This window comes from Sylvia atricapilla, chromosome 22 (genome assembly GCF_009819655.1).
Source record: "Sylvia atricapilla isolate bSylAtr1 chromosome 22, bSylAtr1.pri, whole genome shotgun sequence".
Lineage (NCBI taxonomy): Eukaryota > Metazoa > Chordata > Aves > Passeriformes > Sylviidae > Sylvia > Sylvia atricapilla.
Window position 1 is genome coordinate 524,566 of NC_089161.1, and position 26,109 is coordinate 550,674.

At 51.4% G+C, this 26,109-nt stretch overlaps 2 protein-coding genes across 3 annotated transcripts in view; one reads left to right on the forward strand and one right to left on the reverse strand.

Moving 5' to 3' along the window:
- Positions 1–26,109, reverse strand: part of CLSTN1 (calsyntenin 1) — a 225,498-nt gene that overhangs the window by 128,696 nt on the left and 70,693 nt on the right. The window lies entirely within an intron of this gene.
- TMEM201 (transmembrane protein 201) lies at positions 1,800–24,868 on the forward strand. Its single transcript, XM_066334518.1, has 11 exons — positions 1,800–1,925; positions 6,940–7,060; positions 7,557–7,751; positions 9,082–9,258; positions 9,860–10,251; positions 10,869–11,072; positions 19,114–19,331; positions 20,184–20,255; positions 21,626–21,947; positions 22,011–22,183; positions 22,608–24,868. The coding sequence occupies exons 1-11, from the start codon at positions 1,852–1,854 to the stop codon at positions 22,703–22,705; spliced, it is 2,046 nt and encodes a 681-aa protein (XP_066190615.1). The 5' UTR covers positions 1,800–1,851; the 3' UTR covers positions 22,706–24,868.

The window sequence follows — 26,109 nt, forward strand, 5'->3', positions numbered from 1 at the left end:
CAGGGAGGAAACTGAATTTTAGACAATGCACCTCTGGTTGGACTGATAGGACAGACAGAGCTGATGGGAAGGGAGGGACTTGTGTAGGAAAAGAAATCAGCTCTGCAGCACAAGTCCTGGAGCACACACGGGTCTTGGTGTGCCAAATGACTGGGTGGGTTGTTCTGCCTCCTTTCCCCATGATTTGGTCTCATAATACAATCCCCGAGTTATTGCATTAAACAATGGAAGAGAGATGGAAAAATTGTGTGCCTTTTCAATTCATTAAGACGAAATATTCACTGTTACTCTGCAGACTTAATTTCCATGGTTAAATCTTGTAGAGATGGAGATGGATCTGTGAAGAGCCCAACCATAGCTAAGCTTAAAGGCACAGCTTACTCCCAGCACAAATATTAGCCTATGAAGTTTTTCTCCATTTATGCCTTTAAAAAAGGTGATGCTGACAGAACTTGGAACTCCGGAATTTTAAGCACTTTTATTGTGCTGAGAAGTTTTTCTTTTTGTTTTAATATTTTTTTGTTGTTGTTTAAAAAAAAAAAAAAAAAACCACGGACACACACACACCCCCCCAAAAAAATCAAAACAAAAAAAAAAAAAAAAAACTACACACAAAAAACCACCACCTATACAATTATTTGAGGCCGGGTCAGTCTCATACTTAGGAGAGATCTTATTTCGTGTAAAAAGCACAGCAGCATTGTCAGACTCAGCCATGGCAGGCTGTTCGGAGAGGCCAGCAGAGGTGTGTGCCGAGGGACCAGGGCATTAATGGGGTCCCTTTCCATCCTGGGGGACAGCCCCTGCCCAGCTCTGTGCCTTGCTCAGCCCCGTGTTTGTGGCGCTGGGGTGGATCTGCCGGGGGCTGTGGAGCCCGGGGACACCGAGGGACACCGGGGAACAGCGGGGGACAGCGGGGGACACCGAGGGACACCGAGGGACACTGGGGGACACCGGGGGACACCGAGGGACACCGAGGGACAGCGGGGAACACCGGGGGACAGCGGGGGACACCGAGGGACACCGGGGGACAGCGGGGGCACCGGGGGACACCGAGGGACACCGGGGAACACCGAGGGACAGCGGGGGACACCGAGGGACACCGGGGAACACCCAGGGACACCGGGGGACAGCGGGGGACACCGAGGGACACCGAGGGACAGCGGGGGACACCGAGGGACACCGAGGGACACCGGGGGACAGCGAGGGACACCGAGGGACAGCGGGGGACAGCGGGGAACACCGAGGGACAGCGGGGGACACCGGGGAACACCGGGGGACACCGAGGGACACCAAGGGACACCGGGGGACACCGGGGGACACCAAGGGACACCGAGGGACACGCAGCCCGCTCCGCAGCGTGCTCAGAGGGCACAGGGACACAGCCGAGGGCCCCGTGGCTCAGTGTCCGGGCAGGGTGAGGCTGGCCATCGGCCTCTCCCCAGGGCCCGGCCCCGCGGCCGCCGGAGCTCCGGGACAGCGCTGCGCGGACAGCGGAGCGGTTTTGGGGTTTTCGGGCTGCGTCCCCTCCAGCTCAGGACACGCCGTGCGCGGCCGCCCTTCACCGGGGCCCGTCCCCGTTTGTCGCACCGAAAAACACCGCGTCTAAATTTAGGCTCGGCGCGGCGCTGTGAGCTGCGGGCGGCGGGCCAGACACGCCGGGCCAGGCACGACCTCCCCGGGCCGCCCCCGCCGCCACGATCTCGGCCTTTGCGGCGCTGAGTCACGGCGGCCCCGGCGCACGACTCCGGCCCCGCCGTGAGTCACGCAGCGCCCCCGCGGGCCCAGGGGCGGGCCGGGCCCGGCCGCGCCCCTACAAAGCGGCTCCGCCGGCGCCGGGCCCGCGGCGGCATGGACGGAGCCGGGCTGGGCGCCGCCGCCTGCGCCGCGGCCGCGGGGCTGCTGCTCTACCGCATCGCGCGGAGGTACGGCCGGCGGGGACGGGCAGGAGGGCAGCGGGAAGGCGGCCAGGGGAGGGAGGAAGGAGGAGGAGGAGGAAGGGAAAGAGGCAGGGAGGCAGGGCCTTGGCGGGATGCGGCCCGCGGCGGCGGGAAGGCGCCACACGGGGCCCGGGCCCGCCCGGCCGCCTCAGGGCGGTGTGAGAGCAGCGGGGCGGCTGCCGAGAGCCCCATTGCGGCCACATGCCCGGCCCTGGTACGGCTGTGGGAGCACCGGGGCGGCTGCCGAGAGCCCCGGCAGGATGCATGCCCGGCCGCCTCAGGGCGGTGTGAGAGCACCGGGGCGGCTGCCGAGAGCCCCACGGCAGCCACATGCCTGGTCCCGGTACGGCTGTGGGGGCACCAGGGCCGCTACCGAGAGCCCCATTGCGGCCACATGCCTGGTCCCGGTACGGCTGTGGAGCACCGGGGCCGCTCCGGAGAGCCCCACGGCAGGATCCATGCCCGGCCGCCTCAGGGCGGTGTGAGAGCAGCGGGGCGGCTGCCGAGAGCCCCAGCAGGATCCATGCCCGGCCCCGGTACGGCTGTGGGAGCACCGGGGCCGCTCCGGAGAGCCCCACGGCAGGATCCATGCCTGGTCCCAGTATAGCTGTGGGAGCACCGGGGCCGCTCCGGAGAGCCCCACGGCAGCCCCACAGCAGCCCCATGCCCGGCCCCGGGGCGGCTTTTCGGGGCAGGAATGTGCGGGGGAATGGCCGGAGCGTGGCTGCCCTATCCCAGGGAATGGCTTTTGTGTGCCGGGCTGAGCATCCCGGAGCGCTGCGGTGACACCGCCCGGGGACAGCGCCGGGGACACCGCGCTCCATTGCTGACATCTCCGGGGCAGGGACAGAGAACATCCTTCTCCTTTGGGCTGCTTGATGGAAGGATTGCTGGGGAACAGGTCTGTGAAATAACAGCACAGTGCTAGAACTTGGGGAGATTCTATACCAGTCAAAATTATTGATTAGGGACCAAAATTCTTTGGTGACTTGTTTCTTAATTGCACAGAGTGTTCGTGACCTTAGAACAATTAAAATTCAGTAGGACTGAGAACCAGGTTTGAAAAGCATCAGGAGGCATGTGGTGATTCAGATCTCATAAAAGGAGAAAAGCTTAATTTGACAGATTCTAATCTAGCATAGCACGACAGGAATGTGGGGATGTGTGGAATATAAGGCTCTGTAGCAGCAATAGACTTCGCAGTCTGCTCATCTATTAAGTGCTTCTGTTGGAGGTAAGCCAGTCCCAAGGGCTCCGTGTTAAGGTTCACTTCAAGTTTATGCTTTGCAAGAGAAGAATAATCCTCCATCCTCAATATGATGCCTGAGGTTTGCTCTAAAGCATTTGCTCTTTGTTTAACCGTATCAATGATCAGTGGGACATTAGCCCATATACAAGACTTGGCATTTCTATGACATATTTAGGGTAGCCAAGAAATCCAAGTGGCCTAAAGCAATCCCAGTGAAGCAGGCAAGATTTCATTGACCCAGTTGATGCTAGCATGCCTTTTGAGGGAGGAGATGGGATTTGTTTTGCTCAAGTTCATCAAAAGGTCTCTGGAATGGAAAGCATTTCTTCCCAAGTCCTCGAAGACTTACTGGTAAATTTTTTCAGGTGACCTTGATAATTCTTTGAGCCTACATGTTTGTGTTTCTCAGTACTATTCTGATAGTTCCAAATTACTTATTCTGCCTTGGTTAAATGACTCTTCCATAGTCATCAAGGAGGACAGCTCAATAAGGGACACAGACATAGATATGATGCTGCCTTTGCTTTTTGTTTATCAGGGAGATAAAAGATTTGATGTCCAGATAAGAACAGAAGCTGGGGTGGCTGTCCCTGGTGTGTGTCCCTGCCTGAGTCCACTGGGCACCTTTTTCCTGCCTGAGAGGACACTGAGTCTGCCTCATGGGAGAGGACAGGCTGCACTGGAACTTACATCACTGTACTAGAAATTTGCTTTTGTGGCTAAGTCTTGTCTGTCGCTGCTAGTTCTGAGCAAGTGCATCTATGTTCTAGTTCACCTGCTGGAATCTGGGCAGCTGTGGTGTGTTTTTATTGCCCTGGAAGATGGGGTGTAGCATTGGGTCTGCACTGACAGACCCCTTTACTGCCAGGTGATGGGCACAGGCACAGCCTGGGGTTTGGCAGCTGTCCTGTGCCACCCTGGAGCTGAGTTTCAGCTGAGCTCTTAACCCAGCTGTGCCAACAGTGCCAGCACTTGGTCTGTCTGACTGTGGTTTGATCAAAACTGAGCTGTGCAGAACAGCTCTTCTTCCCCGTGTCCTTTTGGTTGAGATTTGCTGGCATTGCCATTTGAACCATTGCTTTGTAATCCAGTTGTGCCAGAATGAAGACTGCTGCTTTTAAATACTTTTAATGGAGAATTGGGTTTTTCTTCTAATTCTTGGTAACCCAGCAAAGAACTGCACATCCACCAGTGGCCTCTTTGAAGACTACAGAAAAGTAAACATCTTCATCTTCTGACTTAATAGTAAAGAGGGTGGGGAATAGATGTAAATAAAAATAGTTACAAATCCAGTTTAATACTACCAGCACTTCCCAAGGTAAACTGTTGTTCTGACAATCCATTAGGAGCATGGGCCTCAGCATGACCTTAAATGTGTGTATAAAAGAGGACTAGTGAAGAGTGCTGGGAGCTGGAAAGAGCCTAAGTTCCTCTTTGTTGGGTCCATTAGATTGGGAATGGGGGATTTTTTGCACCTATTTCTATGGCAACAGATTATGGGTTCACAGAAGGAAGTATTATCGCCTCTTATCCTAAATAATCCAGGACTTAGCCATTTCTCCTGCATATATTATCAGAATGAAGTGCTGCTATTTCATCCTTGGTAGTACTTCCTGAGCCTCAAGAGCAATCAATGAAATCCTGTTTGGAAGAAGATGGAAAGGTCTCGAGTGAGGATTTGTCTCTGACATTAGCAGGTTCTCAGATGGGGTTTGGCACTGATGGTTTTTGCTTTATAGCATGACTGCTATATTCATTGCTTCAAAGTGCTTTCCACTTCTGTTATCCTTGAAATTAGTTCTTTCCCCTCTGTCATGGGATTTAGATGCTGGGGCTGGGTAGAGGCTGAGGGGTGTTTTTACCCAGCAGTATTTTATAATTATTTACAATAATAATACTCGTTATTATTTCCACGGGTGCCAGAGGGTGGTGCAGTGGTGAGGGGCAGGGAGTGTGGCAGTGCCTGGGCAATGACCTCCCTCAGGGCTGGAGTTCAGGCTGTGCCCTAGGAGCTGCAGGGTTTGTGTGCTGCTGGCTGAAGCCTGATGTTCTATTGCACAGCTCTGACACCTGATAGTGAGACTGGACACATGCAGCAGGTGCTGCTGGCCATCCTTCACCTGGCTGTTTTGACATGTGCTTGGCTTTTGGACAGCAGCAGCTCGTGGATAACTCAGACTATGGACCTAGGTTTGTCTGCTTTAAACTCTGGGTTGGTTTGGGTTTGGGGGTTTTTGCCTGTTAGTTTTAGCAGTGATATTTTTAACTCAGTTCAGTTGAGCCCCCTTGGCAGTGAGGAAAGTCGAGCAGGGAATATTCATTTTAAGAGGGGTGTGGGTGTTTGCAGCTATTTTGAGATGAGAATCTGTTATCCTAGTAGCTCCAGCCATTTTCTTTCAGCATCTGGCAGGGAATCCTCTGTACATTCTGACTTTTCAGTGCTTCATTTCAAGCATATCCTCATTGTTAGTGCCTGAACAAGAGGCTCAGACATTGCTTGAGGCTTTGGTATTTATGAGCCGAGTTTCAAGGCATGGTCTGTGGAAGTGTAAGTGGGAAAAATTGTTAATTGTGGAGCTCCAGCTACAGAGGTGATGGCTCAGAGAGAAGACTCACCTGGCCATTTGGTTACAGGGTGCCAGACAACACTTCTGCAGCATTCAGATGTGTCAGCAGCAGAGGACATTTCCTAGAGCTGGGAGAAGTTGCTCTCAGCTGGGAACACTTTGGCTGCTGTTAGTTGCTCCCTGCTCTGTCTCCCTCTCTGCTGTGGCACTGGAGCCACACAGGTTAATTCCCTGTGGAGCTGGGCTGGTGGCAGCTGGGTCCAGCTGTCTGCAGAGAGGAGTCCTGAGCAGCTGCCCTCCCTTGGAGCTGGGACTGGTTCTGATAAACCCAGACAGCTGGGCTGGGGTGCCTTGGCCTGCCAGGAAGCTCCTCCTGGGGATTGCAGTGGGTTTGGAGACAAATGCAGAGCTTCTCTGGCAGGCAGGCTCAGGGGTCGGGCCCCGAGTCTTTGCTGGAGCATCTGTCACAGCCTGTGGTGGTGGGGCCACGTCCCAGCTGTTTGTCTGTGTTGGCTGTTGTTTTGACAGGATTGCTTCAGAAAACAAGGGGCTCATGGACCAAGGTCATTAGTCTTTATCTCTTCCATTCTAGTGCCTAAAAGCAGGGGATGAAATGTTGATTCCACAGTGCCTTTAGTACCTAAAGTTGTGAAGAAACAGCTGCTTACAGTGCTGGAACCTCAGAATAATGTGATATGCCCTTGTCTTTGAAAAATTTTCTGCCAAACAAGGCAGACAGAGCTGTAACCCTGAGCCTGTTTCCTGGGTTTCTGAGCACCCTCACAGGCAGCTCTTGTGCATCCTGACTTCCCTGGAATTCTGTGTATTAAGCATCAATTCTACTGCACCTTCTCAGAGAATAGCACTGCTGATTATGGAGAGGACTCGTACCCCCAAATATACCCCTGAAAAACAGTGAAGTGGGTAAATCACAAGGTTGTTATTAAAGTTCTGGCATGTTCGTGGTACTACAATAGAGGTATGATTGTCATGCAGAATTTATTTAGTTCTGCTTTAACCTTGCATCTTTTCACTGCTAAAACGACTACTCCAGGTCACATCGTGAGGCACACGGAATGGGAAGATTGTCTGTTTTCCTGCATTCCAGTGCTGGAAAGCCGTGGCTGTTCTGTCCCTCAGCCGAGCCCCGTGCTCCTGGCTGAGCCCTGCCCTCTCCCCACAGGAAGAAGCCCACGCATGTGACAGTGAACTGCTGGTTCTGCAGCCAGGACACGGTGGTGCCCTACGGCAACCGCAACTGCTGGGACTGCCCCAACTGCGAGCAGTACAACGGCTTCCAGGAGGTATGGGGGGCCCTCATCCTCACCTGGGGGACATCCTCACCTCACAGGGCCACTGCAGCAGGAGGGACAGCTGTGCTGAGCCCCCCTGAGCTCAGCACCTCAGCTTGGACAAAGAGCCACCGCGCTGGGGGAGTGCCGACTGGAGAGATGGAGACAAGTTTTCCTCTCTTGCTTTAAAGGGCAAAAGTGGCCTGGACATATCTCTTAAGAATGTCTTTTTTACTGTATGGAACAACTCTTCTCTGGTTTTGTATTCTGTTAAATAGCAAAGCCTGTCTTAAGCTGAAATCCAGCACCACCAGCTAAATGCAGTAGGTGTGCAGGCTGGTGGAGATGGGGGGAAGTTTTGAAGCATTTTGTCTCTTTTTGATTTATTTATTTTGTTACATAGTTGAATGCTAATGAAATGTAGAGCTGACAGAGTTTAGGGAATCTTCCTGTCAACCTAGCTTTGATTTTATGATTGAGTGTTCTCTTTTCCCCCTGTTTTTGTCAGAATGGAGACTACAACAAGCCCATCCCTGCCCAGTACATGGAGCACCTTAACCACGTTGTGTCGGGCAGTCCAACCTTCTGTGACCCTGCCAAACCACAGCAGTGGGTGAGCAGCCAGATTCTGCTCTGCAAGAAATGCAACAACCATCAAACCATGAAAATCAAACAGCTGGCTTCATTCTCACCAAGGGAGGAGGTAAGTGTTCCTTAGGGACTGCCATCACTGGAGAGTGTTTGCCCAAGGCATTCCCATCCATGTGTCTGCTGTTCCTGCTCTATTCCATGCTGCAGCTCAGTAAGCAGGAGAGAGAGCAGCCTTTCAGTGTGCTGTGGAATGATGCTCCAGCAGGCCTCAGAAGCACTGTGTGGCACTCCAGGGCAGAGAAGTCCAGTGATTAATGTTGCAAATTTACCTAATTCTGCTTCAAAGCTGGAATGTTCCCGTTCTAGATGAGCGCTGGAAATTGAAGCTTGAGCCCAAGACATTTCTGAGATCATCTTACAGCTCCAGTAGCTCCCATGGCTGAGTTTATGGGACCTAAAAGGCACAACAGCCCAGCAGTTAACATGAAGCCTTAATAGGTTTTGTTTTCCTGAGGCCTTGGCTGTGCTGCTCTGCATTTACCAGTGGAGTGGGAGAGGAATCCTGCAGTGATATAATTTCCCTGGTTTCCATCTGTGCCTAGAAGGGCAAAGGGATTTTGCACTTACAGCAACAGGATTTCCTGATGAGCAACTTCTTGGCCTTCCCATTATTTAATGTGCATGGAGGATGGGATAGTGGGGTTCCTCCTTTTTTGTGCAGAGAATTTAGTGCTGCACTCCTTAGCCTTTAACCATGGTCAAAGCCTTGGGGTCAGACTGTGCTGTAGTGTGATGTGTCCATCCTCTGGCTTGCCTCATCCAGTCTTTGTGTGATTATAATGAGTTTAATCAGAATGACTCCCAGAGAACAGATTGAAATTTGATCACACTTAAAGAGGATATCTTTGGCTGGTGCCCTTTTCTCAGCTTTATTTCTAGTCCCTGCCTCTTGCCAGACCTATCCAGTTGCTCAAATACTGCCAGCCTTTGGCCCCTTTTTAGGTATTCAGTGAACTGCAGTGGTGTGCCAGCTGAGAAACCTGGGACTGTGTTATCCAGCATGCTTGGGTAAGGGTGTCAGTGACAGCAGGAGCACTCCAGGGAGGGATGAGCCTGGAGTGAAGGAGCAGCAGGTATTTTGTGCCACCTCATTTGAGGAGAGGCAGAGCAGTTCTAGTTACTTGTCTCACCTATGTGAGCTGATGTTGGTGGGCCACAGCAGCCTTCTCCAAGGCTGTGTTTTGCCCTCCCTGCAGGGACGTGGAGGCTGGGCCATCTCTGAGTGAGGCTGGCCGTGTGCCTGGCCTGCAGCTTGCTCTCTGGTGTCGGGGAGCTGTCCCTGTGACACTGCAGTCACGCTTTGCCCCTGTCACTAGCAAACGTGACACCTGCTGAGGCACCTGCCCTTCTCACCTGCTCCTCCCCGGCTCTTCCCTCACCAGGGCAAGTACGATGAGGAGATTGAGGTGTACAAGCACCACCTGGAGCAGACCTACAAGCTGTGCCGCCCGTGCCAGGCTGCTGTGGAGTATTACATCAAACACCAGAACCGGCAGCTGCGGGCGCTGCTGCTCAGCCACCACTTCAGGCGCCGGGAGACCGACAAGAGCTACCCCCAGGTACCTGGGGACACCTGGGGACTGCAGGGCAGGGCCACAGCTTTGTGCCCTGCGCTGCCTCTGCAGCTGGGAAAGGGAGGCAGCAGCCTGGGGCTCTCTAGCCCAGGGAGCCTGGGCGCATGGCAGCAGTTTAGAAGAGTGCAGGAGAGTTGGGACAGATGCTTCTTGGGTTAGTTTGAGGTTTTTCCTCTTGCTGGTATCATTCAGCACAGTTGCCAGAAGGTGAGTCTAGTGTAGTAATAGAGTGGAAGGAAAATAATGGGACGGGCAAGAGAAGGGGAGGTAGGGAAGGCAATTTATGAGTGCAGTGCAGGAAATTAGAGTACAAGGGGAAAAAAGAAGAAAAAAGGGCAATGGGAATTGAATTATGACCTTGTTTCACTGCCCTGTCTGCCCTTGGCTTCTGCTTGTGTCCCTGCTGCTGCTCCTTGCTAGTCTACAATAATCCCATGTAGTGTCAGCACAGTACAGAGACTTAGAAGGACTTGAGCAGAGCAGTCCAGTAAACCACACAGTCTGGAAATGCTTCATACAGCACCATTTCAAACCCTTGCTGCAGTTCATTCAGCTTCTGACGAGGTGTTTCTCCCTTCCCCTGCAGAATCTGTGTTCATCCTCCTCTTCCACATCCATCAGCACGCCAGCCCAGGTGATACTGCTGCGCTTCCTGGCCTTCCTCAGCTGTGCATTCCTGGTTCTGATGGCCATGTACGGGTCAGGCGACCCCTTCTCCCTGGGCACAGCTGTCCCCTCTCCTGTCCCCTCTGGCCCCGTGCGGAACAGGACTGGCCCGAGCCCCCGTGCCGGCGGTGACGGTGACAATGACAGCGGCAGCCCGGGGCGGGGCTGGCGGGAGCTGCTCCATCTGCTCCCGGAGCGGCTGCTGCAGAACCTGAGCGCGGCCTGGGCCTACGGCAAGAACCACCAGATGGCAGTGGCTGTGCTGGGGCTGCTCACCTGCCTGCTGGCCATGCTCCTGGCCGGCCGCATCAGGTGGGTGTGCTCGGCTTCTGCCTCCCTTCAGAGTGCCCCGGGGGGAGCTGTCCATCCTGTGCTGCCCCGTGATCCAGGGGAAAACGTTTTCCGGGATGGCACACAGAACTACGTGCCTTGATTCATTCAATTGAATTACTGTGAAGGAAAAGTTGCCTGTGCAGCTCTGGTAGAAAATGGAGCTGATCTGCTCAGAAACGTGCCCAGGAGTGTGCTGTAGTCAGAGGCAGTGCAGAGCCTGCTCAGCCTGGGTACCCTCCCCACCTCCCCTCTCCTCCCTCAGGACTGAGATGTTCCCTGGTGTGGCCCCGATATTTTCTGAGCTTGAGCTCTTCCCAAGGGAAACTTTTCAACAGTTTCCTTTTCCTTAAACAACCTTGTGTAAATAATATTCCCCTCCCATGACAACAGATGTTTGCTATTTCTGTTACTTAGCCAGTGGGAGAGGTGTCAGCCCTATGGACCAATAACGTAGACTTTTAGTGTAGCGTGTTATAAAAGGGCTGAATGAACTGTAAATAAAACCTTCTGATTTCTGCTGCCTCCTGGCTGGAGCCGAGCACCTTTATTTGATGTCCTGGTGCCTGAGCCCGTCTTTGTTTCTCTCCCCGCGGCAGGCTGCGGCGCATCGACGCCTTCTCCTCCGTGCTGTGGCTGCTGGTGATGAGCCTGCACTTGGCAGAGAGGTACCTGAAGACAGACACTCCCAGCTGGCTGGACACGGCCAAGTTTGGCACCACGTCCCTGTGCTGCCTGGTGGGCTTCACCGCCGCCGTGGCCACGCGCAAGTCCACGGGCCAGCGGAGACTCCGGCCACGAAGGTCAGAGCCACTGCAGTGACCCCGGGAGCAAAAAAAGCCTTGTGAACTCTGTGTGACTGGTGCTTCTCTCTCCTCTTGTTTTTTCCCTTCCTCTGGTTCTCTTTTTTTTTTTAAAGGTAGATAAGCGGTGAAGATCTTTTTTTTTAACATATATATATGTATATACACGTCTATATGTGTGTGTGTGTATATATATATATATATAGTTTTTCCCCCATCCTTGCTTACCACTGTGCTGGCTGCTTGGAGCATTCCCACTGCTAGCCATGGAAGCTGCTCCTGCTGCCTCCATTCTCCCTTGCTCCTGCGTCCTGTGTCAGCAGTACAAATATCCAGCTTCCCCAAAGTCAGTTCTTCCAGCAGCTGCCTGACAAACTGCTCCATAAATGCAGCCTCCTCCCCATTCTGCTTCTCCAGCCAAAGAGATTCTGGCTTCTGTCCTCCTGGTTCTTCTCACTGCTTCTCCATCCTTTGCCACTCACAGAGGAACCCTCTGCCCTGATCCACCGTGGGGCCAGGGCCACCTTCACTTTCCTAATGGTGCTGGTCATTTTAATCTGGAACTGATGGGAACTTGCTTCTGGATTTGGAGTCCTGGTTAACACGTGCTGTGGTGCCCAGGCACGTGAGGAGGGGACCACACAGAGCCCAAAACCTGGTTCTTCTTGCCTTCCACTGTGTAGCATCATTTACCTGCGTCATCTCTTGTCTGCCCTTCTCCTGGCTCCTGTTTTAAATGGAGAAGAGTCCTTAAGTGCTTTTGACTGAAACTTCAGTAGTTTATTCAAAAAGGTGCTCTAAAAAGTCATGTAGCTCAGGGTGTCTTAATACCTGCAATTGTGCAGCTGTTTGGGGTTAAATTTTTAGATCTACCAGTGGTTGTTGCCTTCAATGCCAGTTTTCTTTGGGTTTTTTTACCCACCCGCTCCCCAGGCAACATCTGTGTATAAGCACAACTGGGTAAAAATGCCTAAGTTCCTCCACTCCTGTAGCCTTAGAGAGAGAAGAAGTGTGGGACTGACAGCCTCATGCTGTGACACCTGGTCAGCTTTTATTGTACATCACAGCTCAGCCAGTGTTTACTGCTGAGAACACAGACTGGAAGGCTGTGCTGTAGGAAGGGCTGGGAGTTCTGCTGTGGGACTGCATGGCAACAGAGATGGATTTTTTGGGTTACTTGCAGGGGTTGTTTTTGTAGTCTGGCATTGTGCTGAAAAAAGGGTCTGGAAGTTATGACTTGAAATTGAGGGCCTGGCACTCCTCTGCTGAAAGCTGGAGTGGCTGGGTATTACTGTGGGGAGGAGCAACTTCCAGCCTTTTGGGGTTTTTAAGGATTAACTTGTTGGGGCCTCTTAGGATGAGCAGTCTGATTATCCTGCACAGTTGTTTGAAAGGCACTCCACTGAGTTTCTGACATGGATTCTGGTCTTTCAAGAGGAAATAGCACTTTTACAGAAGATCTGCTATTTTCTTCTGTTCAGAATAGCACAGTGGAACTCACCACCCTAATGGTCTGATAGAAGTTAATTGGGTCTAGTGATCTTCTAGTGTATAAACTATCAAATAATCAGAATGGAGCTCTCACTGTGAAGTATCTGCAACTCCTTCTGAAAAATGCAGACACTACTAAAATGGTGTTAAAAGGAAACAAAAGCTATTTCCTAGCTGTTCATACTTACTGTTCCTCGAACTGGTGTTCATGGTGAAAGCATAAAGGTAGCACTGCCAAAAGCTGTGAAATTCATCAAGCCAGGCTGAGTCCTGGGAAGGTGCAGCTCCTGGCTGTGGGCTGTAACTCAGCACACAGACCTGCTGCCCACCTGGGCTCTCCTTTGGAATCTTTCCTGGTGCCTTCAGAGAGCTGCAATATCCACCTCCAGGCCAAGAGAACCTGGCTCCATTCTGGTGCTTGTCAGTGATGCTGAGGGTTGTTTACTTCCTTACCCACAAGGGGAATCCAGCACCAGCAGAGTCTCCTTCCATCTTCCACGTTCCCATCACTTTTCAGTCCTGACCCAGAACGTTTGTCTTGCAGCCCACAGGCATGGGAAACCTTGAGCTATTATGGCCATTAGTTGAAATTAGGCATCGTTTTATTTCCTCCCTTCTTCCTGCTTCAGGACTTCCAAATTCTCCTCATAACGTACATGTAAGAAAAAGACTTTTATCTGTGATTGTCTTCTGCACTAACCTGTACAATTTGGATTGAAAGTTCCTCCTGCTGTTCTCCTGTGAAATGTGTCCAAGGAATGGGAGGAATCTCCTGTTTGAAGGATATATTGAGAAGGCTCAAGGGAGGGGTATGAGAAGCTGACAGACTCAGTGGGAATGGTCATGGCAATGTCATGCCTGATTTCTGTCAGCAATATCCTTTTATTAATAAGAATGAAATCAATCTGTCCAAATTTTCTTGCCCAGTAGTAAGGAAACTCTTGGTGGCAGCTTCAGAGATGGCTGGCAGCCTCTTCAGAATGTTTTATTTTCAGGAGCTGAAAGTCAAGGCTGTGTTAAGCTTCACTGTCCCGTTTCATATCATCTCCTATCTCCTCCAAGTAGCTCTTTTCCTCCCTGTTTAGGAACACTTGGTTTTTCCTTTCTATTTAAACTTGACTCATCCTTAAGCTCCCTGGGGTCAGGCACCTTTTGTGATGCTTTGCTCTTAAATGTTCCATTGGTTTACCATGCCTGTTCTTTTACTGTCTCTTTCCCTGTGCAGTGCTGGGATGGGATGTGGAGGATGCACCTAAATATTGGGAACTGTGGGAAGGAGAGGATTTACACTGTGAAGCCTGAATAAGCCTGTTAAGGAGTATTTTAGCTCTGTTTGCACAGCAAGTGCAAATCTATAGTGACTTTAAAGTCTTTTAATGTGGGAGATGTGTTAACTGCAAGTGACATCCGTTTGTCTTCGCTTTATGCAGATTAATACAGATGAAGTATATTTACTAGTTGCACTAATTTATATGTCAGAACATCAGAAAGCTACTTTGTTTTATGGCCAGGCTGTACAGCTGATCTCCGTGGTGCTTTGTTCACAACTTACAATTGAAGAACTTCTGTGTTTGTAATTGGGAAAATTTCAAAGGTGAAACAGAATAACAAAGTACAAATTGAAGTGGGGTTCATTTAATGCCAAAGAAGCTTTTTTTTTTGCTCAGGTGTCAGCTTATTTTCCCCACTTCTTGGTGCCTCAGCATGTCTGTGCTGCTGCTTCTAAAACGAACAAAAACCTCAGAGCCTCAAAACCAAACTCTGAATTTTTGATGGTTTAGAGGCTCTGATGCTGACAGCCTCCTTTCTTTCTCCTTGTCTCACATGCTTTTGCTAATGGTGGAGGATGATGGATCTTTGGGGTGAGGGGAGAAAGGAGGAGAAGGGTGACTTTTGTCCAGAGGTGTTCTGATCTATAAAACTGTAGCATTCAGTCTGTACCAGTTGTGTCTCAGACAAGGAGCCCTGCAGAGAAGCTGTAAGTTAGCAGTATTCTACTGTTGACTGTGGAAAAAAATAGTCAAACCACTACTGCCTTTGCTGAGACTGTTCTTGCCACACCTGATTTCAAAGCCAAATAGGCTGTTCTAGACACTTCCATGCCATAGGTTCTCTATGGAAGGTGCTTTGCATTTTTCACTCAGCAGTTAGATACATCATCTGTGTCACCTAGGTGTAGATACCTGAGGTGCATCATCTAACTGCATGATTGCTTGCCCCACGGTGAGTCCAGCAGGAGAAAATGTGTGTTTTGGTGCACAGTGGCCCTGTCCTGTGCAGCTGAGGTGCTGTTTTGTGTGACACGTTTCCTTCTGCTGGGTGGGATAAGAGCTGACAAAGGCTTGGTAACTGACAACCACAGCTGACACAGAATCATCCAGAACCACTTGGTCAGTGCTCTGAGCTTCTTGTTTTCCCTTAGCTGGGCTCTTACTTCAGGCCACAGAGGAACCTGTGGTCTCCAGGTGCAGTTTTGTTGCCTGAGGATTCTCTCAGCCATTCCAGGCCAGAGCGTGCAAACATCTTAACAATATTAGAGGGGTTTAGCCCAAAAGCCCCTAATTCAAGGTGCTGCTTTTTCACACTAACCTTGTGTCTGGACCAGAGGATGGTAACAGCAGACTGGAGCTGAGGTGCTGAGGGATTGTTGGTGGGTTTGTGTGTCACTTGAAATCAAATCTCCATCCCCAAGTGCCTGACTCTGGCCTTTGGTGGCCGTGGCTGATCTGCCAGCTCAAAATCTTGCACCCTGCCCAGCAGAGCCAGACTCATAAAGGGGCCAATGTGGGTTCATTAAGTGCCTTTCCCCGGACAGGATTTGGGACAACACTGTGTTGCTTTGCTTGGTGGAACCATGGCTGCAGCATAGTTCAGCAGTGCCCATGTGTCTGCCAGGCCAGCACTTCTGTCCTTCCTGTGCCACCCCCGAGCGTGGCAGGGCACAGGGGGACACCTGGGCTAACATTCCTGAGTGACTCTGCAGAGGGGTCAGGGAGAGCCCAGGGGCAGCAATTATGTCACCATTGCTGCTTCTCTTCTTCCTGAGGCCCTCAGTGACATCAGTGCATGCAAAGTGACGCCTTGGTGGCACTTTACCATCCTAAACACACTGTATTTATACCCAGTGCTTTCCTTTCTCTTAACTCCTCCTTTCCTGCACCCGTGCTTTGCATGCCCTCCTGAGCTTGGGTGTGTCAAAGGGTGAGAACATGTGAGAATGTAAAAACGGTGTAGTGGCTTATTATTTTGGCTTTCTGAATATTTTTAAAAGTGTGCTGAAATTATGTGAAGCTAATAATCATGCTTAGATACTGTAGGAAGTATGTGTTGATGTAACGTGAACAAAGTATTTATGCTCTTATAAAAATTAATATAATTAATAGCCAGGTCATTGCTCCAGACTGACTGTACTTGTGAAAGTTGAAGGGAGCTGTGGTACATGGCTTTGCTTTGGTTTTCAGAGGTGCTATTGAAATTGTGTGCTGTCACATACAACCTGCCAGTTCCTTCCAGGTGTGCTGTCACCTGGGCAAGGTACACTTGGCTCTTGGAGCCGTGGCAGGTGCCCTCCAGAGAAAGGGACAGTACTCAGTCCTGAAGTCATCCCCTGTAAAGCCTCATTTGGGACCAAAGCTCTGGAGTGTAGAGGCAGGAAGAGGTTCCCTGAACATTTTTGGCATGCCAGCCAGTCTGGGTTTGTGTAGGCATAGGATGTGCAAATACACACACCCCTCCCCACTTTGTGCCACCAGCTGGGGGGCAAAGGCACAGCTGGGGCCAAGCATCTGTACTCTGGAAGGTCTTAGTGCAGGATGTGGCAGCTCTAATTCAACCCTCCTCCTTCATCCAAAGCAGGACAACAGGCAAGAGACAAGAATTCTTACTCTTGGCAGCTGAAGTTTCTGGCTTTCTAAGCCACATATCAAAATACTAATGTGTCTGAGAGGTGTGCCCATTGTAGCATTACTCTCCCTTGTTCTTGTGCCTGTTTTTTGTTCCTGTAGTGCTCTTTACTCCTGGTTCTGAATTTGACAGGAGGCACAGGCTGTGGCCTTGAGTGAGGAGGTGCTGCAGTTCCTGGGGTGGCAGGGCCCTGTTCTGCACCCAGTGACAAGGACAGTGGTGCCCTGCTGTACATGGGCAGCTCAGTTCTGGGGGGACATTAAGTCCAGAGGAAATGTTTCACCCCCCAGAGCAGATAAACCTGGGCACATGCCCCAAGCTGCCTGCCTGTGACTGCATCTCACCCTCTTACTTCATGGGCTGAATTTTGTGACAGAGGATGGCTCCATCTGCAGCCTGGCCTGCCCTGGGCCCTCCCAGGTCTCTTTCTGTCCCAGGGATGATGCAGCATCTCTGGTAAAATGGGAATTAGAGGCACACACCTCTGGTGGTGTCTGTGGGTGACAGAGGAGGGGAGGCTCTCCTGGCAGGAGGTGTTTCTTCAGGACCGTGTACAGTCCCATGCCGTGTAATACCCTTCTTTAACCTTCTATTTATTTATTTTTAAAGTATTTGTGTAGCAGAGTTGTGCCCAACTTACTGTCTAGTAAGATTGTGATCGTTGTAAACACTAATTAAGATACCCAATTTTTGATGTTCACAGTATCAAGTTCTGAAATAAACGGCTTCCGGGCCTTGACTATTTCCACAAACTATCTGACTCCAGAGCCTTTTTTTCCCTTTTTTTTTTTTTATGTTACTTTTTTTACTGTTGCCAGACCCATTATTACCACATGACAAAGGGCTTGGAGCAAAGACACAGCTGCAGTGCTCCATCCCAGGGCTGTGATGTTGCTTCCTGCCTTATCATCCTCTTGATCTCCCCACGCTTTTTTATCTGCTTCTGGAAGAAGTTTTAGTTCAGCTGCCCATTCTCAGGCATGAAGCACATTCCCATGAGAGCTTTAAGGCATCAAACCCTCTTGACATGGCAGTAGCAAACACCCCAAAGAGTGCAGAGAGCAGGAACAGGATTTTGCACACTTAGCAGGAATTTGTTCAGAACAGATCAGTGTTTATGACATACTTTGGTCAGAATTCAGTCCTAAGGCATTAATTAATAAGCTATACTTAAAATTCCTCCACTCCTCTTTGCCAATCAGAAAATTTCCTTTTCTGGATGGTTCAAGACAAATGGCTCTTCACTGCCCTGAGGAGCTGGCTGCACTAACTGGTGAGGTTGAGCAGTGGGGCTGTTGAGCAGCAGAGCCATTGGAAGCCTGATCCAAAACAGCTACAGTCCCAGGACTGTGGTTATGAGTGATAGATGACTCTAATATCTTCCAGCCCATTAAATGAAAGACTTACAAAAGCCAATGAACCAGTTAAGCTGTTCTCTGCTGCAGCAAGGAGCTGTGTAAAGTTGGATCCTTTAGCCCAGAGGCACAGAAGGTGCAGAGTTAGGACAGAAGGACCATGTTGCTCACAGGTGATGCTCTGATTTGGCCCTGCACAGCCTTGGCACAGTGAGGGGTAGGTACCACTCTTCCTCCTGTGATTCCTGTCAGCCCTGAGCTGCACTTGTAATCCCTTCCCCAGTCACTTCCCCTTACAAAGCTGAGCTGGACACCCCTCTCTGTGTGTGCTGGGGTAGATGTGTGTGAGGGTGCTCTAAAGGACTCCCCTCTGCAGGTTCTCTGCAGCCTGGAGAGGTTGGGCTGCCAGAGCATCTCATCCCTGGCTGCTGTTAGAGGCACATCCTGCACCCTGCTTGCCTCACGTGCTCAGCCTCATTAGGCTGGTCAGGATTGGTGGTGGCCACCTCCTACCAGCAGATAAATAAGTTTGTAAGATACTTTAAATCATAATCTTAACTCTAGAGTTAGCACAGCATAGTATTGCTGCACCACCTCTTCAATCTCCAGGACAGAATGACATAAATCACCCCACAGTGCAAGGCTGTGATTTTCTTCACTCTGATTTACTCCTGGCTTTCCTCTGATCCAAGAAAAGCCATGGAACCATGCTGCTGCTCTCATCTGCCTCTGTTTCCACCCGAAGTGAGATTAGGCCTCCAACTATTGTGTCTGCTAAATTGTACCTGCAAAGTCAGTTCTCTCCATTTAAAAACATACGCACTTCATACTCAGTTCTTCATCGTGATTTATTTGACAGTTCTATTGCCTGTTTCTAACTAAAAAATCTTACAGAAGGCCATTCAGAGATTCTGGTTCATATTCTAGACTTTCTTCCATGTATTTTCATTTAACTGTTAAAAATAATACAAAATTCCTGTATTTTAACATCTGGACTTCATAAAGCATTCTCTGGGATAATTTTCTCATCCAAGGTATTTTCACTGGCATTCCCAAACTGTTTCACCCTCTTTTCCACCCTGTATTGTGGGACAGCTTTGTGCACAATAATTTAAGTAAGGTTGAGCCGTTCTTCTTTTCCCAAAGTGTAGCAACATTCCTGTAAAATTCAGCACTCCTGCACTGACCAGTTAGTCCAGAGCTGGTAACAAAATGAGTGTTCCTGCAAGCACAAGAGAGGCAGGTGCTGGGATTTCTCCTTGCTCAGTGTCTGTCCTGCGTGTCCTTTGCAGGTTCCTCTCTGGGGATTCCATTACTGTCTTTCCCAGCGGCCCTGGCACAGCCTTCCCTTCACCTGCCACGTCTCTGTTTGTCCCAACACCACCCAGCATCCTGCACCTGACAAACCAGCAGCTCTTCAGGTCCCCACGCAGAACCTCCTCATCCTCTCTCCCTGGACGGCTCAACAGGGCTCTGTCCCTGGGCACCATCCCCTCGCTGGCCCGGGCAGGTGAGTGCATTCCCCGAGGGAATGGGCTGGAGGGATCCAGGGGAGTGTGCATTCCCCCAGGGAATGGGCTGGAGGGATCCAGGGGAGTGCATTCCCCCAGGGAATGGGCTGGAGGGATCCAGGGGAGTGTGCATTCCCCGAGGGAATGGGCTGGGAGGGATCCAGGGGAGTGCATTCCCCCAGGGAATGGGCTGGGAGGGATCCAAGGGAGTGTGCATTCCTTGAAGGAATGGGCTGGAGGGATCCAGGGGAGTGTGCATTCCCCCAGGGAATGGGCTGGAGGGATCCAGGGGAGTGTGCATTCCTTCAGGGAATGGGCTGGGAGGGATCCAGGGCAGTGTGCATTCCCCCAGGGAATGAGCTGGAGGGATCCAGGGCAGTGTGCATTCCCCCAGGGAATGAGCTGGAGGGATCCAGGGGAGTGTGCATTCCTTGAGGGAATGGGCTGGGAGGGATCCAGGGGAGTGTGCATTCCCCGAGGGAATGGGCTGGGAGGGATCCAGGGGAGTGTGCATTCCCCCAGGGAATGGGCTGGGCAGGATCCAAGGGAGTGTGCATTCCTTGAGGGAATGGGCTGGAGGGATCCAGGGGAGTGTGCATTCCCCCAGGGAATGGGTTAGTGTCAGGGTTTCCATTGCAGATCCCTGGGAGGGATCCAGGAGAGTGTGCATTCCCACAGGGAATGGGCTGGAGGGATCCAGGGGAGTGTACAGGGCTGGCACTGGATCCACAGGTGATAGTCCTGTTCAGGGCTGGCTGCTCCTGTGCCACAGAGGAGTGTGCAGCTCTAGGATTTGGGGTTTGGCAGCAGCTGAGCCAGCCGGGTTCAGATAGTTCCATTTTTGCTTTTAGATTCTGGCTACTTGTTCAGTGGAAGCCGACCGGCCTCACGGTCATCCCAGTCCAAGGAATCCCCTCCATCAGGTACTGCTCCAGGCCTCCCAGAGCCTCAGCCTTTGCAGGATTTGCGCTGAGGGGGTTGAAGCACGTGGTCTGGTTGAATTCTTCCCTCCCTGCTCGCATTCCAGGGAAAATGCCCATTTTGCTGCTAGAAATGCTGCAGGGAGAGTCCCAGCTAAAAGTGGGACGGGGTTAAAGTCAGGTGCGCGGTGTGTGTTGGATGCTGTCCCTGGGAGAGCTCACGGTGACATCAGTGAAACAAAACAAGGAGCCCTTTGTTGATGAGAGCTGAGTTGAGCCTGCTTGGACAGGAGACTTCAGCCGTTTCCAGGGCAGGTCTGTGCCTTTCCCAGCAGAGAGCAGCAGCAGGTATTTGGCTGTCCCCTGTCCTCCGTGACCTGTCTGCTGCCCCTGTGGCCCAGACGAGTCCCTGGGCTGTTCCTGCTGCTGCAGAGGCTGATGCAAACCTCCTGCATCCCACTGCACTTCCTCAGCAGCTCTGGAGGACGTGCCAGCCCAATTCTTTCACCTGCAAATGGATTGTGCAGGCTGTCCTGGATGGCCACAGCTGAGCAGAGAGAAAGCTCAGCAGGCTCCTGATAACCTGCCTCCTGAGTCATTCCTGAGTGCACTAGAGCACTTGTGGAATTTCTCTGTTTTGCCATGCGGGCACTCAAGTAAATAGTTTTAGTACAAGATACACTGGTGGACATTTGCAACTCCCATTCCTTTTCATTGTGGTGCTGTTAAGGAGAACTGCACCTGTTGTAGCAGGGTGATAACCCAGTGCTCATGTCTGGGAGGGGTTTCCATTGCAGACCCCTTCTATCCATGGGCTGTTTCCATTGCAGATCCCTTCTGTCCATGGGGGTTTCCATGGCAGATCCCTGGGGGTTTCCATGACTGATCCCCTCTATCCCTGGGGGTTTCCATGGCAGATCCCTGGGGGTTTCCATTGCAGATCCTCTCTATCCCCGGGCTCTCTCCATTGCAGACCCCTCTATCCCCAGGCTCTCTCCATTGCAGATCCCCGGGCTCTCTCCATTGCAGATCCCCGGGCTCTTTCCATTGCAGACCCCTTTATCCCTGGGCTCTCTCCATTGCAGACCCCTCTATCTCTGGGCTGTTTCCATGGCAGATCCCCGGGTTCTCTCCATTGCAGACCCTTCACCCCGGGCTCTCTCCATTGCAGATCCCTCTATCCCCGGGCTCTCTCCATTGCAGACCCCTTTACCCCGGGCTCTCTCCATTGCAGACCCCTCTATCTCTGGGCTCTCTCCATGGCAGATCCCCAGGCTCTCTCCCTTGCAGACCCTTCACCCCGGGCTCTCTCCATTGCAGATCCCTGGGGGTTTCCATTGCAGACCCTTCACCCCGGGCTCTCTCCATTGCAGACCCCCTCTCCGTGCTGTCCGGCGGCGCGGTCCCGTCGCGCATCCCGTCCCCGGCGCCGTCGGTGGCCGGCTCGGTGACCTCCAGCTCGGGCTCGCTGCGGTTCCGCCGGCCGCTCATCAGCCCCGCCCGCCTCAACCTGCAGGGCCAGAAGCTGCTGCTGTTCCCGGCGCAGGGCGAGGCGCTGCCCTCCGAGGAGCGCTCCGACAGCCCCGCCTTGGCCCCGGAGCTGCCCGGCGGCCCCGGGAGGAGCCTGGCCGAGCGGGCAGTGCCAGGTACGCTGCCGGCCCTGGGCATCCCCGGCACAGGTATCTGGGGGAAGGAGTTGGCTTTGCGAGCGCAGCCCTGCAGCATCCAGGCTGCGATAAGGTGGGAAACCTTCAGGAGGAACGCAGGTGGTGAATTCTCACGTGGTCTTCTCCTTGCAGATATGAGATCTGCGGTGGAAGGGGGGAGTATCTGCAGCGATAATTCCATCAAAAAGGAGGATCACTCGTCACACTCGTCTACCTGTGTGGTAGACACAACTACCAAAGGGGAAGAGCTGGCAGGCTGGAGAGGTGAGTGCAAGTCTGGTGACTGCATCATGCATGTGAGAGCATTTCTGGGAGGGTAACTGAGATCTTTCCTGGAAATCAAATAAATAAGTAGCTGCAACATGGACCTTCTGCCTGCTCTAATAAGATCTTAACAAAGCTGTTCCTGTTCTTTGGACTGTCTGAAGAACACTGAGAAAGTGCTAAACTGGGACAGAAGAGGGGTGGGGATGCAGGTGTCAGGAGCATGAGATGAGATGAAAATAAAGCCAAAAGAGAGCAGCAGAGTCTTTCCTGACAGGAAAAACACTTCAGCAATTTCTGCTTGCGCTGAAACACTGGACAGAGAAAAACAATACAACATATGTTCACTTTTACTTATCAGTTCTTTACTATCTCTTTCTGCCATTCCCCTTTTTCCTCTGTGTCCTCCTCCTCCTCTGCCCAGGTCGCTTTGGCACCTCTGCCCTGCGGGGCCTGCTGGCCGTGAGCCTGACCCTCAATGCTGTCTTCACATCAGCCTACGTCTACAGGAGCCTGCGCTGATCTGTGCCAACACTCCCCTTCCCTCTGCCTCCACCTGGGCCTGGGCTGACAGGAACAACTCAACCACGGCTCCGTGGCCCGTAGCCGTGCCACCGGTGCATGCTGTTTTTTAAAAAACTGCTGTACACTCAGCTGACATCAAAAGGAACCTGGGCAGCTGCTGCCGTCACTTCCAGGTAGAACATATCCCAGGACTGTCCCTGGAGAGGGCAGGCAGAATTCCCAGCTCCAGTTCAAAGCAGGAGGCCAGTCCAACGGCCCAGACACTTTCTTTCTAAAGAACCGACCTGAGACACAAGCCTGAAAATGTGTGAGCTGCGTTTTTAGGAACCTACCCCCAGCTCTTCTTTCTGACATATCGACCTCGTGCTGATGGTGCTGGTAAAACGGGGAGAATTAGAGCAGATGGGCTGAAGAAGAGGGATGGCTTAGTAGCTGGTGCTGGGCTTTGGCTACTGCAACAGCATCCCCAGCCTCTGCTCTGTGGTTCCTCTTCTCCCTTCTCTTTGGCATTCTCCTCTAAATTGTCAGTGAACTTTCTTTAGTTGCCTTAAGCTTGCCTAAGCACATGGGTGACCTTGGCTGCTCTGTCATGTTCTTGCATCTTAGATGTCCTTGTGCTTCCAGCTGGAGCTGGCGCTGAGGCCGCTTTCAGCAGTTCCCTTCAGACACCCTGTGCTGGCTGCACCAGAGCCTGGGAGCCCTTGCTTGGCTTTGCCCAGGAGGCATTAACTGTGCTCCTCTGAAGTGGGTAAAAAGAAAGGAGCCCAGTGTGATCTGCACCATAGTCAAAGGGCTTCGGCTCTGCTGGAGTTCTCACTGAAGCAGCGAGGGGCAGAGCCTGTTCTTGCTGTGAATCGCACAAATCTGCTCTGTTAGAGGCAGGTGAGGAGCTGTCTGATTGTACACATCTACCCAGAAACCTGGCACCTCAGTCTGACGTTGGGATTTGCTAAGTAACTCATTTAAGATATTTCTGACTTAGCAAAATGCCCAGGTGCTCTCAGTGAGAACTGCCAAACCTGCTTCTGGACAATTCAGCCTTCTTTTCTAGCACAAGGAAAGGAGTTGATTTTTCAAAAGGAGTTTGTAATTTGGGTATTTCTGCTTTTGGGTGAGTCTTCAGCATTGCTTAGAATTCAGGGGCCATTTAGAGTATTGTGCTGAACACTCAGAAACATTTAGGGGAAAAAAAAAATCCTGATCTTGATGTTTTGGTTCCAAAAAACAAGTGCAGAGAGAAGATTTACCAGTGTGTCAAAAATACCTGGTGAGAAGAGTTGACTGACATTAGCTGTGTATTTCCTGAAGCAGGACTTGGATCTATTAGCGGAGTTTTTCTGTTGTCTCTTCCTTTGGGCTCCTTTACCTCAGATTTCACTCCCCCACTGCCCTGTGTCTGCATCCTGAATTGGTGCTTACTGTGTCTTTCCCTCCCTTTCGGTTTGCTGCTGTTCCCTCTCTAGTGTTCCTGCATGTGCACAGAACAAAGTGCATCTGCTGCTGACCCTTCTCTGCTCTGAACCTGATCACACCTCGCAGTGATGATCACCCTTCCTTTCACTTTGGGGTTTTTTTTTCTTGCATGTTTTAATTGAGTTCCTACCCCACCTCACTCGGTAGATCATGGGATAGCCAGACTCCAGTCAGCACGGTGCATGTGACAGCCAAAAAGGGGCTTTACTGCCGCTGGTTCAAGCACTGAAAAACTGAGTGTCTCTGTGTTTTCTGAGTCTCCCTGCATGGTTTTAGCTGCCCACCTCCAGCAGCTGCTCCTGCCCCCGCTGTGGGTGGGAGTGCAGGGGGAGGCCAGTCCTGACACACACACACTGATCCGAGGGGCTGAGGACAGCTCACTCCTGCCTCTGCATCTCCTCCCGAGACAGCAGGGAAGGGCTGCACAGCCAGAACCTCCTGGACACAGGCCCAGAGCCCAGGAGAGGCCTGCAGCAGAAAGATGTGCTGCAGACTGATGATGAATTCTATTGTAACTTGCATGAATTGTTCCTTGTAGCCAAACTGGACCCATAACCTTGTTGTAAAGAGATTTTTGTCCCTTTTATAGACTTTGCACGCTCACCCGAGCATGTGTCCAGGCAGGATGATGGCAGAGCAACTGCCAGGCTTCTCTTTAAACCTCTGCTCTCTGGGTTTCATGATGTTCTGGTGCAGTGTGTGACACCCCATTCACGGATCCTTGTCGTGCCTAAAGGCCTCCCTACAGGGAGAGACAAGCTGCCAGAAAACGCTGTGGCTTTGCTTGTCTTTATCCCCGGCAGATGTGCACTGTGACTTCACGTATGCAAAGCTCCCAGGCTGCGCTGTTTCACCACCACACTGTTTTACCACCACACTGTTTTACCACCACACTCGACCAGACTGCAATACCAACCTCCTCCTCCTCTTCTCCAGCAGCGCAGGAGCTGCAGCATCCCCACACAGCCCTTCCCACCAGGCTCCACGAGGGGAACACTGCCCCTGTCCCTGCACTCGTGTGGCTGCTCACTCCAGCTGTTCTTGGGAGGGGTTTGGTGACCTTGTCCAAAGCAATAGAGAGACTTGAGGGTTTATTACTGAAGAGGGAAGTTTTTTCATTCTGGTGCTAGAACTCTCTCCCATGGTGCTCTCACGGTTGTGAGGCCTTTGCTTGAGGAATACACGTGTGTGAGTGTGAGTGTGAGTGTGGGTGTGTGTGCAGGTGTACAGAAACATTGGGAAGGTTTCTTCATTTCAGAAGATCTGAGCCCCAGCCCATGTTTGTCTCTATATTGTTGGCCTTAATGTAGCTCGTAGATACTGTGTCTATCTTGCTGCTCTCTTCTGTACAAAGCTGCTTTGGAGGAAGCAGAAGTTTATCTGGTCCCCCTGTAAAAATCTGTGACTGATGATGGTGAACTTCATACAGTGTTGTTCAAGGGGGAGATTTTATTTTTCTAATATTTTTTTTCCTACTGTAAAAAACTGTTGGAGTGGAGAAGATCTTTACAAAACGGCTTGGTAAAGATTGGAACATGACTTAATAATACCAACAATTAATGGTCAGGTGGAGTATAAATGAGCTTTATTTCCAGACCTTTTCCATTTCCTACTTTCCATTGAAAATGTCCAGGTACTTCTTCTTTGGATATGGGCTTGTTAGGCATGTTCTTAGACCTCGCAGAGACTTTAGATGATTTTGCTGTTCTGATTTAGAAAGAATTTGTATTTCGGAGTCTGGTTCCAGTTCTGCAGTCTGGGGAGTTTGGCAGATGTGATAAATATTATGCACATATCCAATGGGATAGAGGGAGTGGGTAGAATGAGTTGCTGGTTTCTGAAGTTTATCAAACCTTTTTACATAAAATCTTAGACATTAAATTGGTCACTAGGGGGAAAAAAAACCACCTTGGTGCTGGCATATGTGG

Excerpts from the sequence above, each read along its gene's own strand:
- TMEM201 (XM_066334518.1), top strand. The coding sequence starts at position 1,852 with ATGGACGGAGCCGGGCTGGGCGCCGCCGCCTGCGCCGCGGCCGCGGGG. Across the intron at positions 21,948-22,010 it reads ACAGGTATCTGGGGGAAGGA|GAACGCAGGTGGTGAATTCT; the intron begins GTTGGCTTTGCG and ends AACCTTCAGGAG. Across the intron at positions 22,184-22,607 it reads AGAGCTGGCAGGCTGGAGAG|GTCGCTTTGGCACCTCTGCC; the intron begins GTGAGTGCAAGT and ends TCCTCTGCCCAG.